Source organism: Ammospiza caudacuta, chromosome 2 (assembly GCF_027887145.1).
Source record: "Ammospiza caudacuta isolate bAmmCau1 chromosome 2, bAmmCau1.pri, whole genome shotgun sequence".
Lineage (NCBI taxonomy): Eukaryota > Metazoa > Chordata > Aves > Passeriformes > Passerellidae > Ammospiza > Ammospiza caudacuta.
Genome location: NC_080594.1, coordinates 93,850,187 through 93,866,605, shown reverse-complemented (window position 1 = coordinate 93,866,605; position 16,419 = coordinate 93,850,187). Strand labels below are relative to the sequence as shown.

Below are 16,419 nucleotides of genomic sequence, written 5' to 3'. Positions count from 1 at the left end.
TGCTGTACTGTAGCAGTAACCAGAATGAGTCTAAGATGTGTTCTGATGCAGCAAAAGAAACCTGTGACAGTGGATGCAGGTTATAATTCTAATTGGCAGATGAAAGATAACATGATCTGAGGAGGAAAACTTGCCATATAAAGAAAAATATACACATACACATAAGCAATATGAAATGCAAGACATATTTTTAGCAACAAAGTTAACTCTTTGTTAAGTGTGGGTTTTCCCCCAGTATAATCTGTTTCTCTTCATAATGTACCTCATAAAATGCTACATTTGGCAATTTCTAGCAGATGCAGAGAAAACGTTACATTGTCTAATATCTTCCAAATGAAAACATTCAAGACTTCGTCTTAATTCTTACCGTAGCAGTTCTTGATTTTGCCATCACTTTTTCCTGTTTCACAGGTTTGCCTTCTTTCATCACTTGACACAAATCATTAGATTTCCATACCTTTGAAAATTCATGCTTCCTCTAAACAAAATATAACAATGAATTATATTTCACTGGCTACCTATTATAAAAGCAGGTACATGTAAGAACAAACCTTACTTGTAGGTTTTCTAAACGAGCTTTTGCTTTTCGTGCTTGACCTTCCAACTTCTTGTTCAACTCAGTTACATCACTTAACTGAAAGAAGGAAAAAATATTAAACTGTCTGTAAATTCAAAACTCACACCTTGACTTAATTATCACACTGAAGTAACTTAATTTTGCTGAGCAGCTAAATTATTTAAGTTTTTTCTTATTATCATGAAAAGTGACAGAAACAAAATCATCATTCACTTCCCTCAACAAATTACAGAATCATAGACTGGTTGAGATTTGAGAGCACCTCTGGAAGACACCTGGTCCAACCCCCAGCTCAAGCTGGGCCAGGAAGAAGTGTCAGTGTAGTGCTTATGTCTGGCTGCTATGTCCAGACAGCTTTTGAATAGTTCCAAGGAGTTAGACTCTTATCACCTCTGTGGTGATAAGATAAATAAGGAAAAATTCCAGAATAAATAAGGATAAGTTCCAGGATAAATAAGACAGCAGCAGTATCTCTGCAGTGCAATCTTTCAGAGTGCAGGGGAAGAATAAGCACTACAATGGCACTCTTAGATATACATGCACTTCACATTTGATTACTTGTCATGAAGAAGTGACAAAAATGCACAAATTCAAGAATGTTAATCATAGTCTTGTTAATGGGGAAGGTGGTTGCTGACCATGCTAAAAAACCAGTTTGCTTGGTGAGAAAAGATCAGGAAAATTACAACCTCTATTTAAATAAACAAAACCCATACTTTCTCCATACAACAATTAACAGCATGATCATCACAGAAGCCCTCAGTTTGCACAGAAATGCAAAGATTTTATAGTGAGAGGAAATAACAAGACAGATGGGTTGCATCAGAACTATCAACATCCTGAGAGTTAGGTCTGACCCTCTAAAGGGAAAGAATAAGACTCTATTGTAGATTTTTACTGTATTCAGATGATCAGAACATTAATTAGGTCAATGAATAAACAATGCTCAAACAATTTAGTTAATTTGTGTATCACCATTTTAGATCAGACTTGAAAGTCAAGTGAGACAAATTCCTACTCTATGCATTACTATGAAACACACCATTCTAGTTTACAAATTGAGAAAATACTGCCTTTATTACAATTTGCAAAAAGAACTGAAAATACTGACCAAACATGAAGTTAGAAATAATCATTCTACTTTTTATTTAGTAGAATCAGCATAGCAATTTGGCACAACAAATCTGCACAGGGTGGATTCCATTATAAAATGGAACAAAATACTTTCTCTCCATCCATTCTCAATGGACTTTCCCTTCCTAACAATTAGCTGTAGCTAGTGAGTCGGTAGAATAAATCCTACTTCTTTGTATAGTGTAAAAGACCAGAAAGGCTAAATTTCAAGTACTAGAAACAGGTGAGAAATATATTTTCAGTCATTCATACAATTCTTGACTTAGAGAAACAAAAGGTAAGCAATTTTGCCAACTCAAGCTGCTCAAATATTTGTTGACTGTAGCTTGTAGAATTATTTATGACAGGAAATAATAAAGTTTACCTGCTTTCTTAAAGAGTCATTCACATCCCTCAAGCTGTCATATGATGACTTCAGCCTCCTATTTTCTTTAGTTATCTCTCTCAAGGCTTCTGTCAGCTGCTTAACTTCTGCCTCATGTTGCTGTAGAAATACCAAATTTAAGAACATGTTTTAAAAGAGACTATTCAAGAAACAATAAGTTCCAGGTAAGTGTTAAGAGTTGGACAAACGTTCTAATATGAATTTCTTCATGTTCAAATTTACATGTTTAGTCAGCAGGGAGAAAAACAATCTCTGTACTGCCTATTAAGAAGGATCTATACAGAAACTGAGAGCAACATGCACAGCCTATAGCTCCTATTGCTGCCTATTCTGCCCAGACCAACTAAATATATGTATATTTCTCAAACAATTCAGATGTGGGATGGGTTTATGAACTAAAATTAATGACAAAGCTTTCACTTACAGCTCACTCTTCCAAATATTTACAAAAAGTTGTGACTGTGTTTTGGAGTTTCAACTCATGTTTCTGGCTTTGCTTACTCTGAATCACACAGAGTGAGAAACTAACCCTATGCCTTGTAGAGACTGGGGCTCTGGTTTACAAAACAAACATATGAATTACGAAACCTGCATATCTACTGCTGTTCATCTCTTACTCCTGAAATTTGTTTTATATTTAATCTTCTCTGGACCTTCAATTTAAGTACCTCAGATTTGGTAAAATAGCAAGGTTTTATTTTTCTGAAAATATTCTAGCTTTCATTTCTCTCCTTCCATGAATTCACTCTTCTTCACTACTCTTTCTTTCTACCCCCCCAAAGTTAGGCTGGTCTTCCTCCAAACTTTTTGAATCTCTGTTTGCTAGTACTCTCCACAATAGGTGCTATATCAGAAGATCTCAATGTGTCTTAAAGCATTCCCAAGGAAATCCACTGCAACTACAGCTAATGCAAAGATACTCATTTAACTTACAATTACAGATAGACCACATTTTTTCTCTAATAAGGGTCACATAGCTTTCACTATTTTACAAAAAAATTTACCTCATTTTTCTGACTTGTAACTGGAAAATGTACTACACATCAGACAAGTAAATGCACCCTTCTGAAACAGAAGTCATACAAAAATTCTAGCAATATTGTTCAGTACTTTTAATTTAAATCTTTCCTTTAGGGACTTCAAGGACTTCAAAGAAATAAGCAGGATTTACAGCAAACGTGGTGGCTTCAGGTAACTACAAATTAGTTCAAGGGCATATAGAGCAATATCTATCATTAAATATATTATTTCACCTCTTTTATAGCTGCAACTTTTGTGTGAACTTCTTCCTCAACACCTCTTATTTTAGCCAAAGCTGCTTCGTGTTGAAAAAACAATGTTTCTTGTTCTGTTAGACAACGCTCTCGTTTCTGCAGCTGCAGAGCATACTCCTGCTGTGCTGAACTTTCTCTCTGTATCAAGAAAAAAAATGTTAAGCTACTTTAAAACCCATGTGAAGTGTTCCCAAATTATGCTGAATTTAAAATTTTATCCCAGAAATATGCTTAGCTCTTTGTGAAATTATAGTTACACAAGAGCTTATTAATACAAAGTATCCTGGCAGCCACCTCTGTTCAGTTTCCTCCCACATTAACCCAAAGACCTCCATGTGCATTGGAATTGCTCAGCCTCCCAAAATGCAAAATTCAACTCTACATTAATGCTCCAGAAAATTAAACTTTGGCTTTTGCTTTCAAAATATTTGGATAATGGTATTAACTGTAAGACAGAACAGAGTCTGATGTGACTGTCTGTGCTGAACACTAGATTAATGATATTGTTTCTTCAACTAGTGAGAAGCATCCCTGAAAAAGCAGTGAAGAAAAAAAGATATACAAAATTATTTTTATCTCATATATTGGAAAAGACAATTATGGCAGGGAATCCAGCAGAAGCTTAGGAACTATTACAGAGTAAAACCATATAGGAGGTTCTTCTATTAGTAGCCTAAACCTGGAGATAAGCTGGTGGGATTTAGAGGAGGCCACGAAGGCAGCACTTTGGAATGCCTAGAGTCAGGAGAAGAGTTTCAGATGTTCTCAAGAGAAGCAATGGTTGTGAGTGCTTCCCTCTACACATACAGTGTGTCAGGAGACAGTCTTGGATGTAGAAACACTGGGTTCCAGCTCCCTCAAGCTGAATCTGCCCACCTACCCATCTACCTGGTCTACCCAAAATTCAAGTCAAAGCATCATTACTGAATCACTGAATTAATCTAGGGGAAGAGGAAGATAGAGAAACAGATTTAGAATATAAGTAACTGTGATTAATACAAAGTAGTAGTAAAAAATAATAGCTTAATATATAAGTAAGTCTTACTATATAATTAATTTCCAATTTCTTTCTCCAAAGTGAGAATATTCATAGCAATATTCAACAAAAATCTGAAGGTGATTCCAGTTCCTACCTGGAGCTTCTGATGTATGACAAATAATTCATCATAAATCTGACTGATGTGAGGTGGTATTAAACCTTGCCTATTGCATGCCTGAGCACCAGTTCCATGCACAATTTTCTTTAACAAACCATGGTTGCTAATTTGGTCCATATTTTCTTGAGTATTTGCAGCCAAATTAGATGGTAAAGTGAGGCCTGTGGACAGGATAAAAATGCATTTTACATTAAAAAATCAGACCTAGCTAAATATTGATATGATTGTTGTACTAAACCAGCAAAAATGTGTTCTAGGAACTCAGAGTTACAAGTACAGAGAGAGATGTATGTGAAATGTGAAAATAATCTAAAGAATATGAAAGTAATCTAAAGAATTACAGAGATTTGATCCAAGTTCTTGTTCCATGATTTATTCAAACTGACCAAGAATCAACAGTTTTTTAAGTAACACTATGCCCTCCACTGCAATATAGAAATCCCAGAGATATCTGTATAGAATCTGTGCACAGACTGAATCATGTCACCAAAATCTCCTATTATTTTTGTAGGGGCTTCAGGTAAGTGATCTGCTGCTGATTAGACCTTAGGGTGACATCTAAGTAAACAGGACAAGACTTAAGAAACTACTGGATGCCACATGAGAAAATAACGTTAGTATTGCTTCAAGTATGCCTGAACCTCCTAAAATAATTCTAAAGAAAGTACTCTTGTGAAAGATAAAATCTCCACATTAAAATACATTTTAGGTGACTAGTGTATTTCTGAACTGAATAGAAATACATTTACTAGGAAGTTTTTAAAGTTACGTGTTATACTTCACAGAGAGTTGTAAGAATGTATAAAATTAATTTTTTATTACCTGCTCCCGTGTATATAGCGGTATTTTGAATTGCATCAGTTTCAGAGCAAATAATGCTGTCTTCTTCTATGTCTAGACCACTTGAACCACAAAAATAATCTTGCTCATCATCAAAACTAGAAGTACAAAAGAGCACTAACTTTAAATTACTCAATTCCTTTCTAACATGATACATAACAGAGACTGAAACAAGTCTGTATAAAAAGGCAAACATTGCTTAATGTAAGACTTTGATATTTTACTGATAACAAATAGCAGAATTAAATCATTTGGATGAAAGGCATTGTTACTCACAAATCTCAACCACAGAAATTACATGTTGCTGACTTAGAAGTTGTTACAATAACTAGGCTTTTCACGCTGTAAGCACGTGTAAGTAACAGGTAAAACCAGCACTCTTCCTCTTACCACAAACCACCAAATTCCCAGAGAACTAAAAATACAACTCCCCTTTTTAAGTTGTATTTTCCTATTTGGTGTAAAATAGCCCTTAAAAGAGATTTCCGGGCATTTGGAATTGAATTATCTCTAAATAAACATAAATCTGTTTATCAGTCTGGGCTATTCACTTTCCTCCTAGTTAATTTTTTATCACCTAGTTAAGTTAATGTCATTCCTGTATTCCCTTAGCAATTCCAACATACACCAATTAGATTAGAAAGTGAAACAATATTCCTCATCAAAATCAGCATCCTCATGGATCACATAAATTAACTACAAACAGTTCTTTACTTAGCAAGAAAACAAGAAGCTTAAAGCAACTTTTACACTGTCCAAATACATCTGTTTTATCCCTGCTTTTATGAGGAATAAAAATAAAGGAGAAATAAAAACACCTCCTACCAATCACAGTTTTTTGAACTTTTCTGGAAATCACTAGGTCTGATGCTCTTCTCTCTTCCAGCTACAGTAAATTCTGACTCTAAGGAACAATTTGATAAAGAAATAGTTATATTTTTCAGTGAGCTGTCAGTGACACCTGAAATATATAAAATTGCAACAATTGTATTTCACATTTGAGAAGCTGACATTAAGAAATCAATAAGGACTTATTAGAAGGACTTGCCATGTAGGTTTAAGAACCAAAACCACCATTGATGCAGCCCAATGAATTATGAACTTAATTACAACAGCTTAAGGCATAGTAAGAATTATTTAGCTTTCACACAATTTGTCTTTCTGAAATTTTAGAGCTTGTCTGCCTATAGAAATTTTTCTGTCACTGAAATCTGACAAATAACCAGCTGTCTCCATGCTCCAGTTTCTGAAAGAGACCAAATGCGTTCTAGATATTAAACATTTATGTATCTTTAAATTAAAGCTAAACACATGCATTATGAAGTAAACTGCTACAACTAACTCAAGCAGGACTTAAAGACAAACAGGCTGTGAACCATTGCTCCAAAACATCCTTTGCACTCTTTACTTGTCATAATTCCCAGGTTGGCTCCCAGGTATCACAATGCCCTGATCAAGATTACCTATCTATTTAAAATGAGAAAATACAAAACTAAATAAATTTGGGAACAATGCAGCTTTAGTATATGTTTTCCCTGTAAAAGATATCAAAGCACCATTGCTTCGTATTACCTTTGTAAACTAGGGAGCTTCTGCTTTTACATTTAGTATGCAATGCTCCTGAGAGGCAATCCTATAAGAAAGCACAAAACCATTGCATTCTTACTATAAATTATTGGCTTTGAAAAGGCAGGGGGGGTTTTCTAAATACATAAATGTAAATGGTCCTCATATTAACATAAAGAAGCAAATATATTCTCTACAGTCTAATAACAAAATACTTTTAGTGTTCTATGTTAAAATGTTTGAGAAACTATAAAGCACTATAAAATAAAGGCATGAAAGTAGAATTAGGTAATAATGGAAAGAGTGCCATCTACCTTCATATCTAGGCTTTTTAGGCCAAAGTTTCCTGCTCTTCTTTTTCTTACTAATTTATAAGTACATACTAAAAAAGTGAATGACAGATATTTTATGCCACAACCCAAATCAATTAAATGTATATTACAAAATATCAGACTCAAGGCAGCTCTCATGTTCTTACATGTTTCACTGCATCTCTCTGCTATGTTCTAGATCAAGTGACCAACTGCTGTATTTTCCTACCCTTGAATAACCACTTTTTAATAAATAACAAAACACACAAACACATGTAACATTTCTTCCTTGCAAGCATTAAGGTCTCAGCAAGAGTCTTGTAAAAATAAGTTTTTAAAATTACTTTTCTTTAAGGTAGAGTTCTGTAGTTCAAATATTCCCCAAGAAAAATTCCCCAGAGAATCTAGATCAAATGCTATTCAAGTTGCAAATCCTTCAGCAGGAACTAAGGGCACATACAGCCTGATTTTAGATCAAAATCTTCACATCACATTTGAGATGGCTCCTGATCCTAAACTGGCATGATACTAAGAAAAAAAAGGCTGGGTTTTGTATTCATTGATGGTTCCCAGGACTAACTCAGTATCCCAATCCAACTACGTACCTAACTCAATTTCAATCTCCCCAGTCTTTGGTTGCTTGTGGGTATTACTCCACTATATTACTTCCCCTTGCAGGATGAGTCTGAGCACTTAAGGCCTTTTATCCCCAGACACACTGGAAGCATTTGACCCAGGGAATACAGATGCACAAAAACAACAGCAAAAATTTGTTTCACTGAAAGATAAGCAAAATTCAGGCAAAATAAAGGTGCCTGGCCAGCATGCATTCCTTCTACTAAATATCAAAGGCTTTTGAAACACCACCATGGGTGAAGGGTCTTTGCTGCTGAATTCTTAGGCAGACCAGTTTTGACTTGTCAGCACAAGTAATAAAAAGAAAGGAACCACAATACAGTTCCTTCATTCATTTGAGTGCAAAGAATCCAGCCTTCTCTGGTGTAAAATAACACTGCCATACCTTGGCAAGGGACTGATACCCACCAAAATTACCGTCTGGTCACTGCAGCAGTCTCTAATAAACCATGGGTTTGATTCCTGATTGACTAGATATGGAACAATTTCCCACTCTCTCACAACAGAGCTAATCACTAAGGTAAACAAAGAAAACCCAAAAAACAACAACAGAAAAATCACAACACATCTAATGCATTCTAAGTAAGGCTGTCCATTACTAGGGCAAAAAATAAAAAAAAAAGATAACTCATTTTTCTTACTATTTATATTTCATACAAGGTTAATATACTCCTAAGAGGATTCACACATTTTCACACTCAGCTGGCAGGGACCAGCTCTTAAGCAAAACCTGCATAGCTAAACTGTGCCTTGGTACCGCATAGAATCTAGAATTGCAATTTCCAGCGAAACGTCCTGCTCAGACACAGACGACTCTTCAGCACCTCGGCGCGGGGTCAGGGACAGGAGCAGCAGGAGCCCGTAAGGTCCTCAGCTCTGTTCAAACCCCACTTTGGTCCCGCACTGCCCGGGTAGCGGCAGCACGGCGCTCACAATGGACCCCGAGGCAGCGGACAGGCCCCCCACCCTCCATCTCTCCGAACACTCCAGGGACGCGGCGAGGAAGAAATGGCTTTTCTGTGCCGCCTCCTCCTCCCCGCGGGCCGCCCGCCCCAGCCCCGTCTCACCCCCGCGGGCCCCTGCGGGCAGCGCCGCTGCAGCGCCGGGGCGGAGCGGCCGGGCCCCGGGCCCGCCATGGCGGCACCGCCGCGCTCGAACCAACCGCCACGAGCCGCGCAGGCGCACTCGGGGCCGCGGGCGGGGCCGGCCCGGGCGGGCACAGCCGGGCAGGGGGAGCCGTCGCCATGGGCCTGGCGGGGCGGGCACACAGCATCGTCATCATCATCATCGTCAACAAACACAGCGCTCCTCCTCACCCTTGTACTGCGCGTCCGACCCACGACCGAATAGTACCCTGGCAACTAGACCATTCAGTGCCACCCTCTTAAACAGCTCCAGGACACAGCCCTGGGTCCCTCATTCCAAAGCCAATCAGCCTTTCTGGGAAGAAATCGCTCCTGCTGCCCTCCCAAAACGTGCCCTCGGTAAGTCTGTGACCTGTTGTCTTGTCGCTGGTTGCCTGGGAGAAGAGGCCGAACCAGCCCCAGCTCCAGGCACCTGAGTGGGTGTAGAGAGGGGTACAGTCCCCCAGGACACCTGAAGACATATTACTGCCATCCTTTAAAAATAAATAAATAACCCCCCAAAGAAAGCAAATCTTAATGGGTATTGCCCATAGGAGAGGTATGGACTGTAAGTTTAAATACACCCTGCATTTACCCATGCATACTCACTCTTGACAGGCAAAGTGGTAAAAGATACGAGCACGCTGGAGTACACAAGCTGGAGCCTGCAGCAAGGTCAGAGAAGTTGGCCACAGCTAATAAACACTGAACAGAGTCAGAAGGTTATACTTAATGTATGTCAGGTAAAATCCCAGTGTTAACTAGATGTTTTTCATTAAGCCAAGTGCCTTAGAAATAGTTTAAGTAAAAAAAAGTTGGCATATTGCTCTTGCACAACACTGATCAATCATTTAAAAACTATGCAGACAGAACAAATCAACATCTACCTGGCGCAGCCTGCTTTCTGCATGCTGCAATACCTATCAACTTTCAAAGGCCTTCAGTGTACTGTCCAGCAATCTGCATCTATCATCTGCACATTCAAAAGAGCTTCATGAGAGCAAGAACCAAGTTATGCAAGTCATCTTCTTTTAAACAAACCAAAGTGAAGACAAGACATTTATTTTAACAAGACTAGGATTTAATTTTTAAAATTTGACACTTAATACAAATATGTCAGGATAACACAAATACACCTGAAATATGCCAGTGCCTGAACTTTATTTACCATGCAAAAAAATCAATTAGAACACATAAAAAATTCAACTATAGCCTGTAATTTTACATTTATACATCAGAAGTGTCCATTTTAAGAAGTTGAAATAATTAGTCAATAACATCTAAGTACTGATTTATACTGCAAAAACATCTGTATAGTCAAAGAAATAATTCTATATTTGCCCACAGTCTGTAATGACAATTCTTCCATTTACTAGCCCTTTAGGAGAACCAAAGGATTCGATCTTTTTCACAACATCCATTCCATCTTTCACAAACCCAAATACCACATGCTTGAAGTCCAAGTGTTCTGCTTTTTTAAGTGTTATGAAGAACTGAGAATTATTTGTATCCCTGCCCTTATTTGCCATTGACAACAATCCAGGACCAGTGTGTTTCACTATGAAATTCTCATCTTCAAATGCTGTTCCATAAATCGACCGTCCACCTGTTCCATCATGGTTAGTTATATCTCCTCCCTAAAAAAAAACAAACAACCAGACAGCATTAACTGACAAGTTCCAAAACACAGCCCAAAAGTTATACTTCCTTTCAACAGTAAAGACTTTGTTTTGGAAGAACTCATTTTTACAAGTATCAGTATCTCCTTAGATGTAGGGCTTCCCAGCTTCAGCAGGTTTGTTCGTGGTAAGGGAAGCAGTAGTAGAAGGTGGATCCCTTGTTTATTCTGAACACAGAAGATCCTGCTCCCCACAGTGACATTCCTCTAGGCCTGTCATTCCTGCTGCCTGCATCACTTGGCCCTGGAAGTTGCCTGGACCTGCATTATCTCCCTGAAGATCCTTGCTTAGTCCCTGCAGGCACAGAATTCATCACCTGACAAAGGTTAACAAAGCAGTGACCAATAATTCCATACAGCTTTGCCATGCAACTGGTTGAGCAGCATGGTGTGTGTCTTATCTTTCTGGAAGGCAGCAAACTCCTGATAAATTTGAGTATACACATGAAGGTGACAGTGCAAACTGCACAGCCTTAGTTCCCATTGAAGAGCTTCTCACTGTACCTCAAGAAAGTTCAGGCAAAGCAGAGCAAACACATTTAATCACATTTAATCTTCTAGCACATCTAATGTGAGGGAAGTTCACTTTGTCAAGGCACACATGGTACAGTTAACTGTTTTAAAATAATGTCTGCTCCGTTCTAGAATGCAGCATACCCTGAAATAAGCTTAAATCCTAAATGAGTTTATCAGAAAGGCACAAAGGTTTAACAAAAGAACCATTAAGTGCATACTTCAGACCCATGTAGATAGCTAATCAAAAGACAGACTAATATTTTATTCTGGTGACAAGCCATTCATATACTATCACAGAATGGTTTACATTGGAAAGGACCTTGAAGATCATCTAGAACTCCCCTGCCATGGGCAGGGACACCTAGAACTAGGACCACACTGCTCAGAGCTTCATCCAGCCTGGCCTGGAACACTGACAGGGATAGGGCATCTACAACAACTCTGGGCAACTTGTTCCAGTGTCCCACCACCCTCACAACAAACAACTTTCTCCCAACATCTAGTCTAAACCTGCTCTCTTTTACCTAGAAACCATTTCCCCCATGTCCTGTGACTACATGCTCTTGTAAAATGTTTCCCTCCATCTTCTTTGCTTCTTTGTAGGCTCTCTTCACGCTCTGGAATGACACCATTAAATTACCCTTAAGCTTTCTCTTTTCCAGGCTGAACAAATTTAATTCTCGGAGCCTTTCCTCATAGGACCAGCGCTCCATCCTTCTTAAAAGGCTTGGCTTTCCTCTGGACTCACTCCAACAGGCTGATGTCCTTATTATTACTTTTGTGTATTATTTTCCTGTACTACTGTACACATCTGGGCTTGCAGAAAGTCATCTACATGCCTCATCTTCAGGGATGTAGTGACATGCAGATTAGCATAGCATGTACTGATGTTGGTTCATTTTGCCTGTTCCAAGTAACCAAATGAACTATTGATGAGAATTTTAAGAAAGGTCATCTGAGCTATTATCAATCTCCCAAGCCTTCAGCATTTATGAAGAACTTGCCAGTGCTACTGAATGCACACAGAGGTTTAAAACCAACACTGTCCACCAGGGGTTACAGATATACTGCAGGATAATGCTCTCTGTACAAAACTTGATGTTTTAGTAAACAAGCCACTACATGGTCATTGGATCTAGAAGACTTGTTTTAGATTGAAATCTAACATCTGTGATACTTGAAATGTCAGTTTTAAAATGCATGTTATCTGAAATATAAAGTGTACTTCAAAGTCCAAGATAAGCCTGGAAAGTAAGTGCTCTTAACAGGTGAGCATACAGAAATTCTTCTCTGGACAGAGAAGGATGAATGGTAGTTCTGGGAACACCTACTTTCCTTGGTGTTCCTGTTCAGCAACAGGCCCCTTGTCCATTGTAAGAGGACTCCACCTCCCTCTTTTTTTTCTTTCACCCTGACATGACAGTACTAGCAAACACTGAAACATGAGGCCACTGGTAGGCACAGGTGAAAAGCATCTTAGGGTATCATGTGCTGCTTGCACCATTTCTTATCTCCTTGTAGGGAAAGGACAGATGAGACTATCCTGCACAGTGGATCCATGCTGCCAACAAGAATGTGCTATTCTGTATAAGTCATTTTTTGAAGTGCCATTGTTAGTCAAGATGCATCTCATTCTCTCAGTGAAGTCTTCCTTTTATCCTTACCTGACACACAAAGTCTGTGACTATTCTGTGAAAGCGGGAGTTCTTGAATCCAAATCCTTTCTCTCCTGTGCACAGGGCTCTGAAGTTTTCAGCAGTTCGAGGTACAATATTTGCAAACAGCTCCATGGTTATGTGCCCTAAAGGTTCATCATCAGCAGAAACTTCAAAGTACACAACAGGGTTGGTGTCCTTTGACAGTCCTGCTGCCAGGGACAAGTGCCCCTTCTGTAGTTCCGATAAGCTTCGCTGGCATTCTTCAAACATCTTCTTGAAAGAATTGGCCATTTCTTGGCTTTTAAATCTGACTGCAAATTGTTCTACTTTTACTTCACCATCTGAAAATAAATCCAAGAAGGCCTGTTTAGTTTCATCTTGTAATAGTCTACAGGGAAAAACAAAACACAGAAACTATAGACAACCTAGAAAAAAACAAAGACCACGTGAAAAAACTCACCAGCATAATCTGTGGCTGTCCAAATGAAAGCATTGTTTGATGTATCAGAGGGCACTAAGTTCATTTCTTTGGTGATAACATGGTTGGCACAAACTTTAAGAACTTGGTCTCTTCTCATTAGGACTCTGTAGTATTTCTTCTGTGTATGGAAGAGAATTTTGATCTCTCCAACACCACGCTCCTTCCACTGAGTAACATCCCTGTCCCATCTGTAAAGTTTTGCCCTCTCCTTGAAGAGAATTTCTTCATCTTCTTCTCCAGATTTTACCTCCACCTAAAAAACAGCACAGTAGACTGAGAACCTGCCATTTGCTACAAAGATATTAAATAATTATTACATACACTTCTGAAGATTCTGACATATTACAGTGGAAAATTATTCAGTGTGTTCTTTTCACCAACACCCCATTCATCACACCAAAACGGGTAAAACATTTTCAGAAATTAAGTGCCCAACAAATTCCACTGTTTGAGAGCAATTACAGCACTGCAATCCTCCTTCACCATGCTACATGTAGTTGTGGTGGGTGTCTGTTGGTTTTGCTTTGGGAGTGGTTTGCTTGGTTGGGGTTTTCTTTATGGTTTAAGTGTTTCTTTTCTTTTAACAAAAACCCATGACTTTATCAAGTGTCCTGGCAAGTTTCCCAAGTTTCAGGTTTGCTGAATGATGTGCACACTGAGAAGTGAAGACCAAGTACTGTTACAATTTCCAGAGTTATCTTTAGCACATTGTTAAAGAATTTGATATTTGCATTTGAACAGAATAAACACCAAATATACAAAACTTCAGCCTGACAGACGTATCTCCACCTCACTTTATATATGCAGTTACTAGCCTCTACTCTCCACTTTATTTAGCAATTCTCCAAAGATATGAACACTTGAGAGAGCTTAAGAAATGTGTGACAAAAGACTGTTTGTGAAACCAAAAAAGGGAAGCAGAGAAGCATGATAGAAGTCATAATGTGACACACAAATGAGAAAAGGCACACCAAATTTTCAAGAAGGAAGTTGAAGGCATGTTACAAAATAGATCAGACCAGCTGTTCAAACTGAAGGACACCACATATAGTTCCTTTGTACTCTATTTGCCTTGCTCAATAATTGTACTAATCTATAGTTAAATTTTATTATTTATAGAAAGGTCAGAGAATATGAAGGTATCATCAAAAGAGTCTGAAATAGTTACCAGGCTAAAAACCAAATCAAGACATGAGTAACTGTGTGAAGTCTCAGTAAGTTCACACAGTTATTCATGTCTTCATTTGTTTTTACCTTCAAAGTTGAAGTTTCTCCTACTTCTTGAAAAACTATTTATTTTCAAACTAAAAAAGTTAGTTCCCTTAGCCTTCAGGTGACATTAATTGTAGATCTTTTTTCTTAGTGATTCTAGGAATTTCTTGCCTAGCTTAAAGATTCTTAGTTGGCATAGCTTTCACAGAACTGAATCTACAGGTCACTGATACAAAGCCACAGCTGAGTTGTATAAGCACTAGCAGTTATTCAGTTCCCCCTTGCTGATTTTCAGCTATGCTATACAAATGGCTTAGCTTTTATGAGGTATGTGTACAAATCTGCATCCTCATCAACTCTCAGTCAAGTTACAATGAAATCACTTGAAGATTTTAACTGAGGCACCAGACACCTCCCCAGGGCTATGCTGTACTAGGATTTAAAACAACAGGTGCTTCAACATAGTGTAAAACATGCAGAACAAGGCACAGCAACATTGAAAGCAAAGCTAGTTAAGCAAAACATTTTAAAGCTTGCTATGTTAGCAGAGATAGTTATCTTAATTGTTGTTTTATATTCCAGAAATCATCTTACCTCTGGTAAGGACACAATTGGCTCAAAGTGGATATCATCACTATGTACTACCTCATCATCACTACCACCTTCATCTTCATCTGCTTTACGAGTTGTATCTCCAAACACAGTTGCTCCTGTATTTGCCCATTTGAAGTTTTTATCTACAATTAAGAGAATGACATTTTAAAATTAATGTAGTTTTTTTTTCTTTCTGACAAAAACTTGCAAAAAATCATTGTTTCTAATGATCAGCAGACATTTTGTACACAAAAGGTATATTGTATGAAGCAAAAGTCCAGCTGAGGTTTGTCTCAAACTAGCTGAACTCACCTTTTGAGCCAAAAGCAAAGTCTTCAGAACTTTTGGATGCCAGATCTGCAAATGACAGGCCTGTGGTATTGCCAAAACCAAATGAGATGATTCTGTTTTCTATCAAATAAAAAGGAGAAAGTCAAAGATTTTTCTCTACCTTCTTAAAGAAAATGCATTTATGTAGTCACAAGAATAAACTGGAGAACTGACTACAGCATTTTTTCCTTCCTCCCAATAAATTTAAAGTTTGAATGACACTTGTCATAATGACCATCTATTGTGGTTTGAAAAATGGGCCCAAGACTCCAAGTTTCAGCATACTACTTAAATGCCAATCCACAGAGCTCATGTGGTATTTAACAGTAAGCTAATGAAAGTCCATCATATTTAAATTACACAATAGACACTAGCATTGTTTTGTTGTAGCAAAATTCAACTCAAAATTTGATAAGTACACATTTTTACCAGACTAGTACCTATGTTTCTAATTCAGTATTGGTACTACTCCCCATGACAGCAACTATGCTTGGTAAACTGATCCACAGAAAAGCATAGCTTCCTACAAAAAAACCTCAGCATATACCCCTGACCTTACCTTGTGTTGACTCTGAACCATCTGAATCACTCTTTTTAGTTGACAAATCTACAGGTTTGTCTTCAGCTCGTGATAAGGTCTGGGATACTTGCACAGTTTCTGTGGTGGAATGTGATTCTTCACTGCTGGTACCTGACTGGGCAAGTTCTGTCACTTCATCTTTTGAGGGAATGGGTATTTCTTCCTTACTGGTAGAGACTAAGTCACTTGAGTTTGCAACTTCATTCTCCTGCAATTAATCAAACAAGTAATGTAATAGGTAAATAAGTTAGGAGACCTTGGGATTGAAACCTCCTCCCCATGAGTCTAAGAACAGTCCTTACAGAAAAATAAAGAACACCAAGAAAAATTGCTGCAATCTTTCTGAAGTTTTTCATTACTGTTAAC

General features: G+C 38.1%; 2 protein-coding genes across 3 annotated transcripts in view; both read right to left on the bottom strand.

Annotated features, from left to right (window-relative positions):
* The window catches only part of CCDC138 (coiled-coil domain containing 138), a 29,139-nt gene extending 22,149 nt beyond the window's left edge, over positions 1–6,990 (bottom strand). The window contains exons 1-8 of the mRNA XM_058799885.1: positions 6,940–6,990; positions 6,193–6,271; positions 5,350–5,465; positions 4,504–4,688; positions 3,350–3,508; positions 2,076–2,195; positions 557–634; positions 368–478 (exon numbers count right to left, since the gene is read on the bottom strand). Coding sequence (XP_058655868.1) covers positions 368–478; positions 557–634; positions 2,076–2,195; positions 3,350–3,508; positions 4,504–4,644 — 609 coding nt within the window. The 5' untranslated portion in view covers positions 4,645–4,688; positions 5,350–5,465; positions 6,193–6,271; positions 6,940–6,990. The remainder of the gene's footprint in view (positions 1–367; positions 479–556; positions 635–2,075; positions 2,196–3,349; positions 3,509–4,503; positions 4,689–5,349; positions 5,466–6,192; positions 6,272–6,939) is intronic.
* A 3,073-nt stretch (positions 6,991–10,063) lies between these two features.
* RGPD4 (RANBP2 like and GRIP domain containing 4) overlaps positions 10,064–16,419 on the bottom strand; it is a 33,432-nt gene continuing 27,076 nt past the window's right edge. For both annotated transcript variants that reach the window (XM_058825356.1, XM_058825360.1), the window contains 6 exons: positions 16,033–16,261; positions 15,456–15,554; positions 15,144–15,286; positions 13,317–13,590; positions 12,863–13,197; positions 10,064–10,641 (listed from right to left, as the gene is read on the bottom strand). In XM_058825356.1, the coding sequence (XP_058681339.1) occupies positions 10,336–10,641; positions 12,863–13,197; positions 13,317–13,590; positions 15,144–15,286; positions 15,456–15,554; positions 16,033–16,261 (1,386 nt within the window). In that variant the 3' untranslated portion in view covers positions 10,064–10,335. The remainder of the gene's footprint in view (positions 10,642–12,862; positions 13,198–13,316; positions 13,591–15,143; positions 15,287–15,455; positions 15,555–16,032; positions 16,262–16,419) is intronic.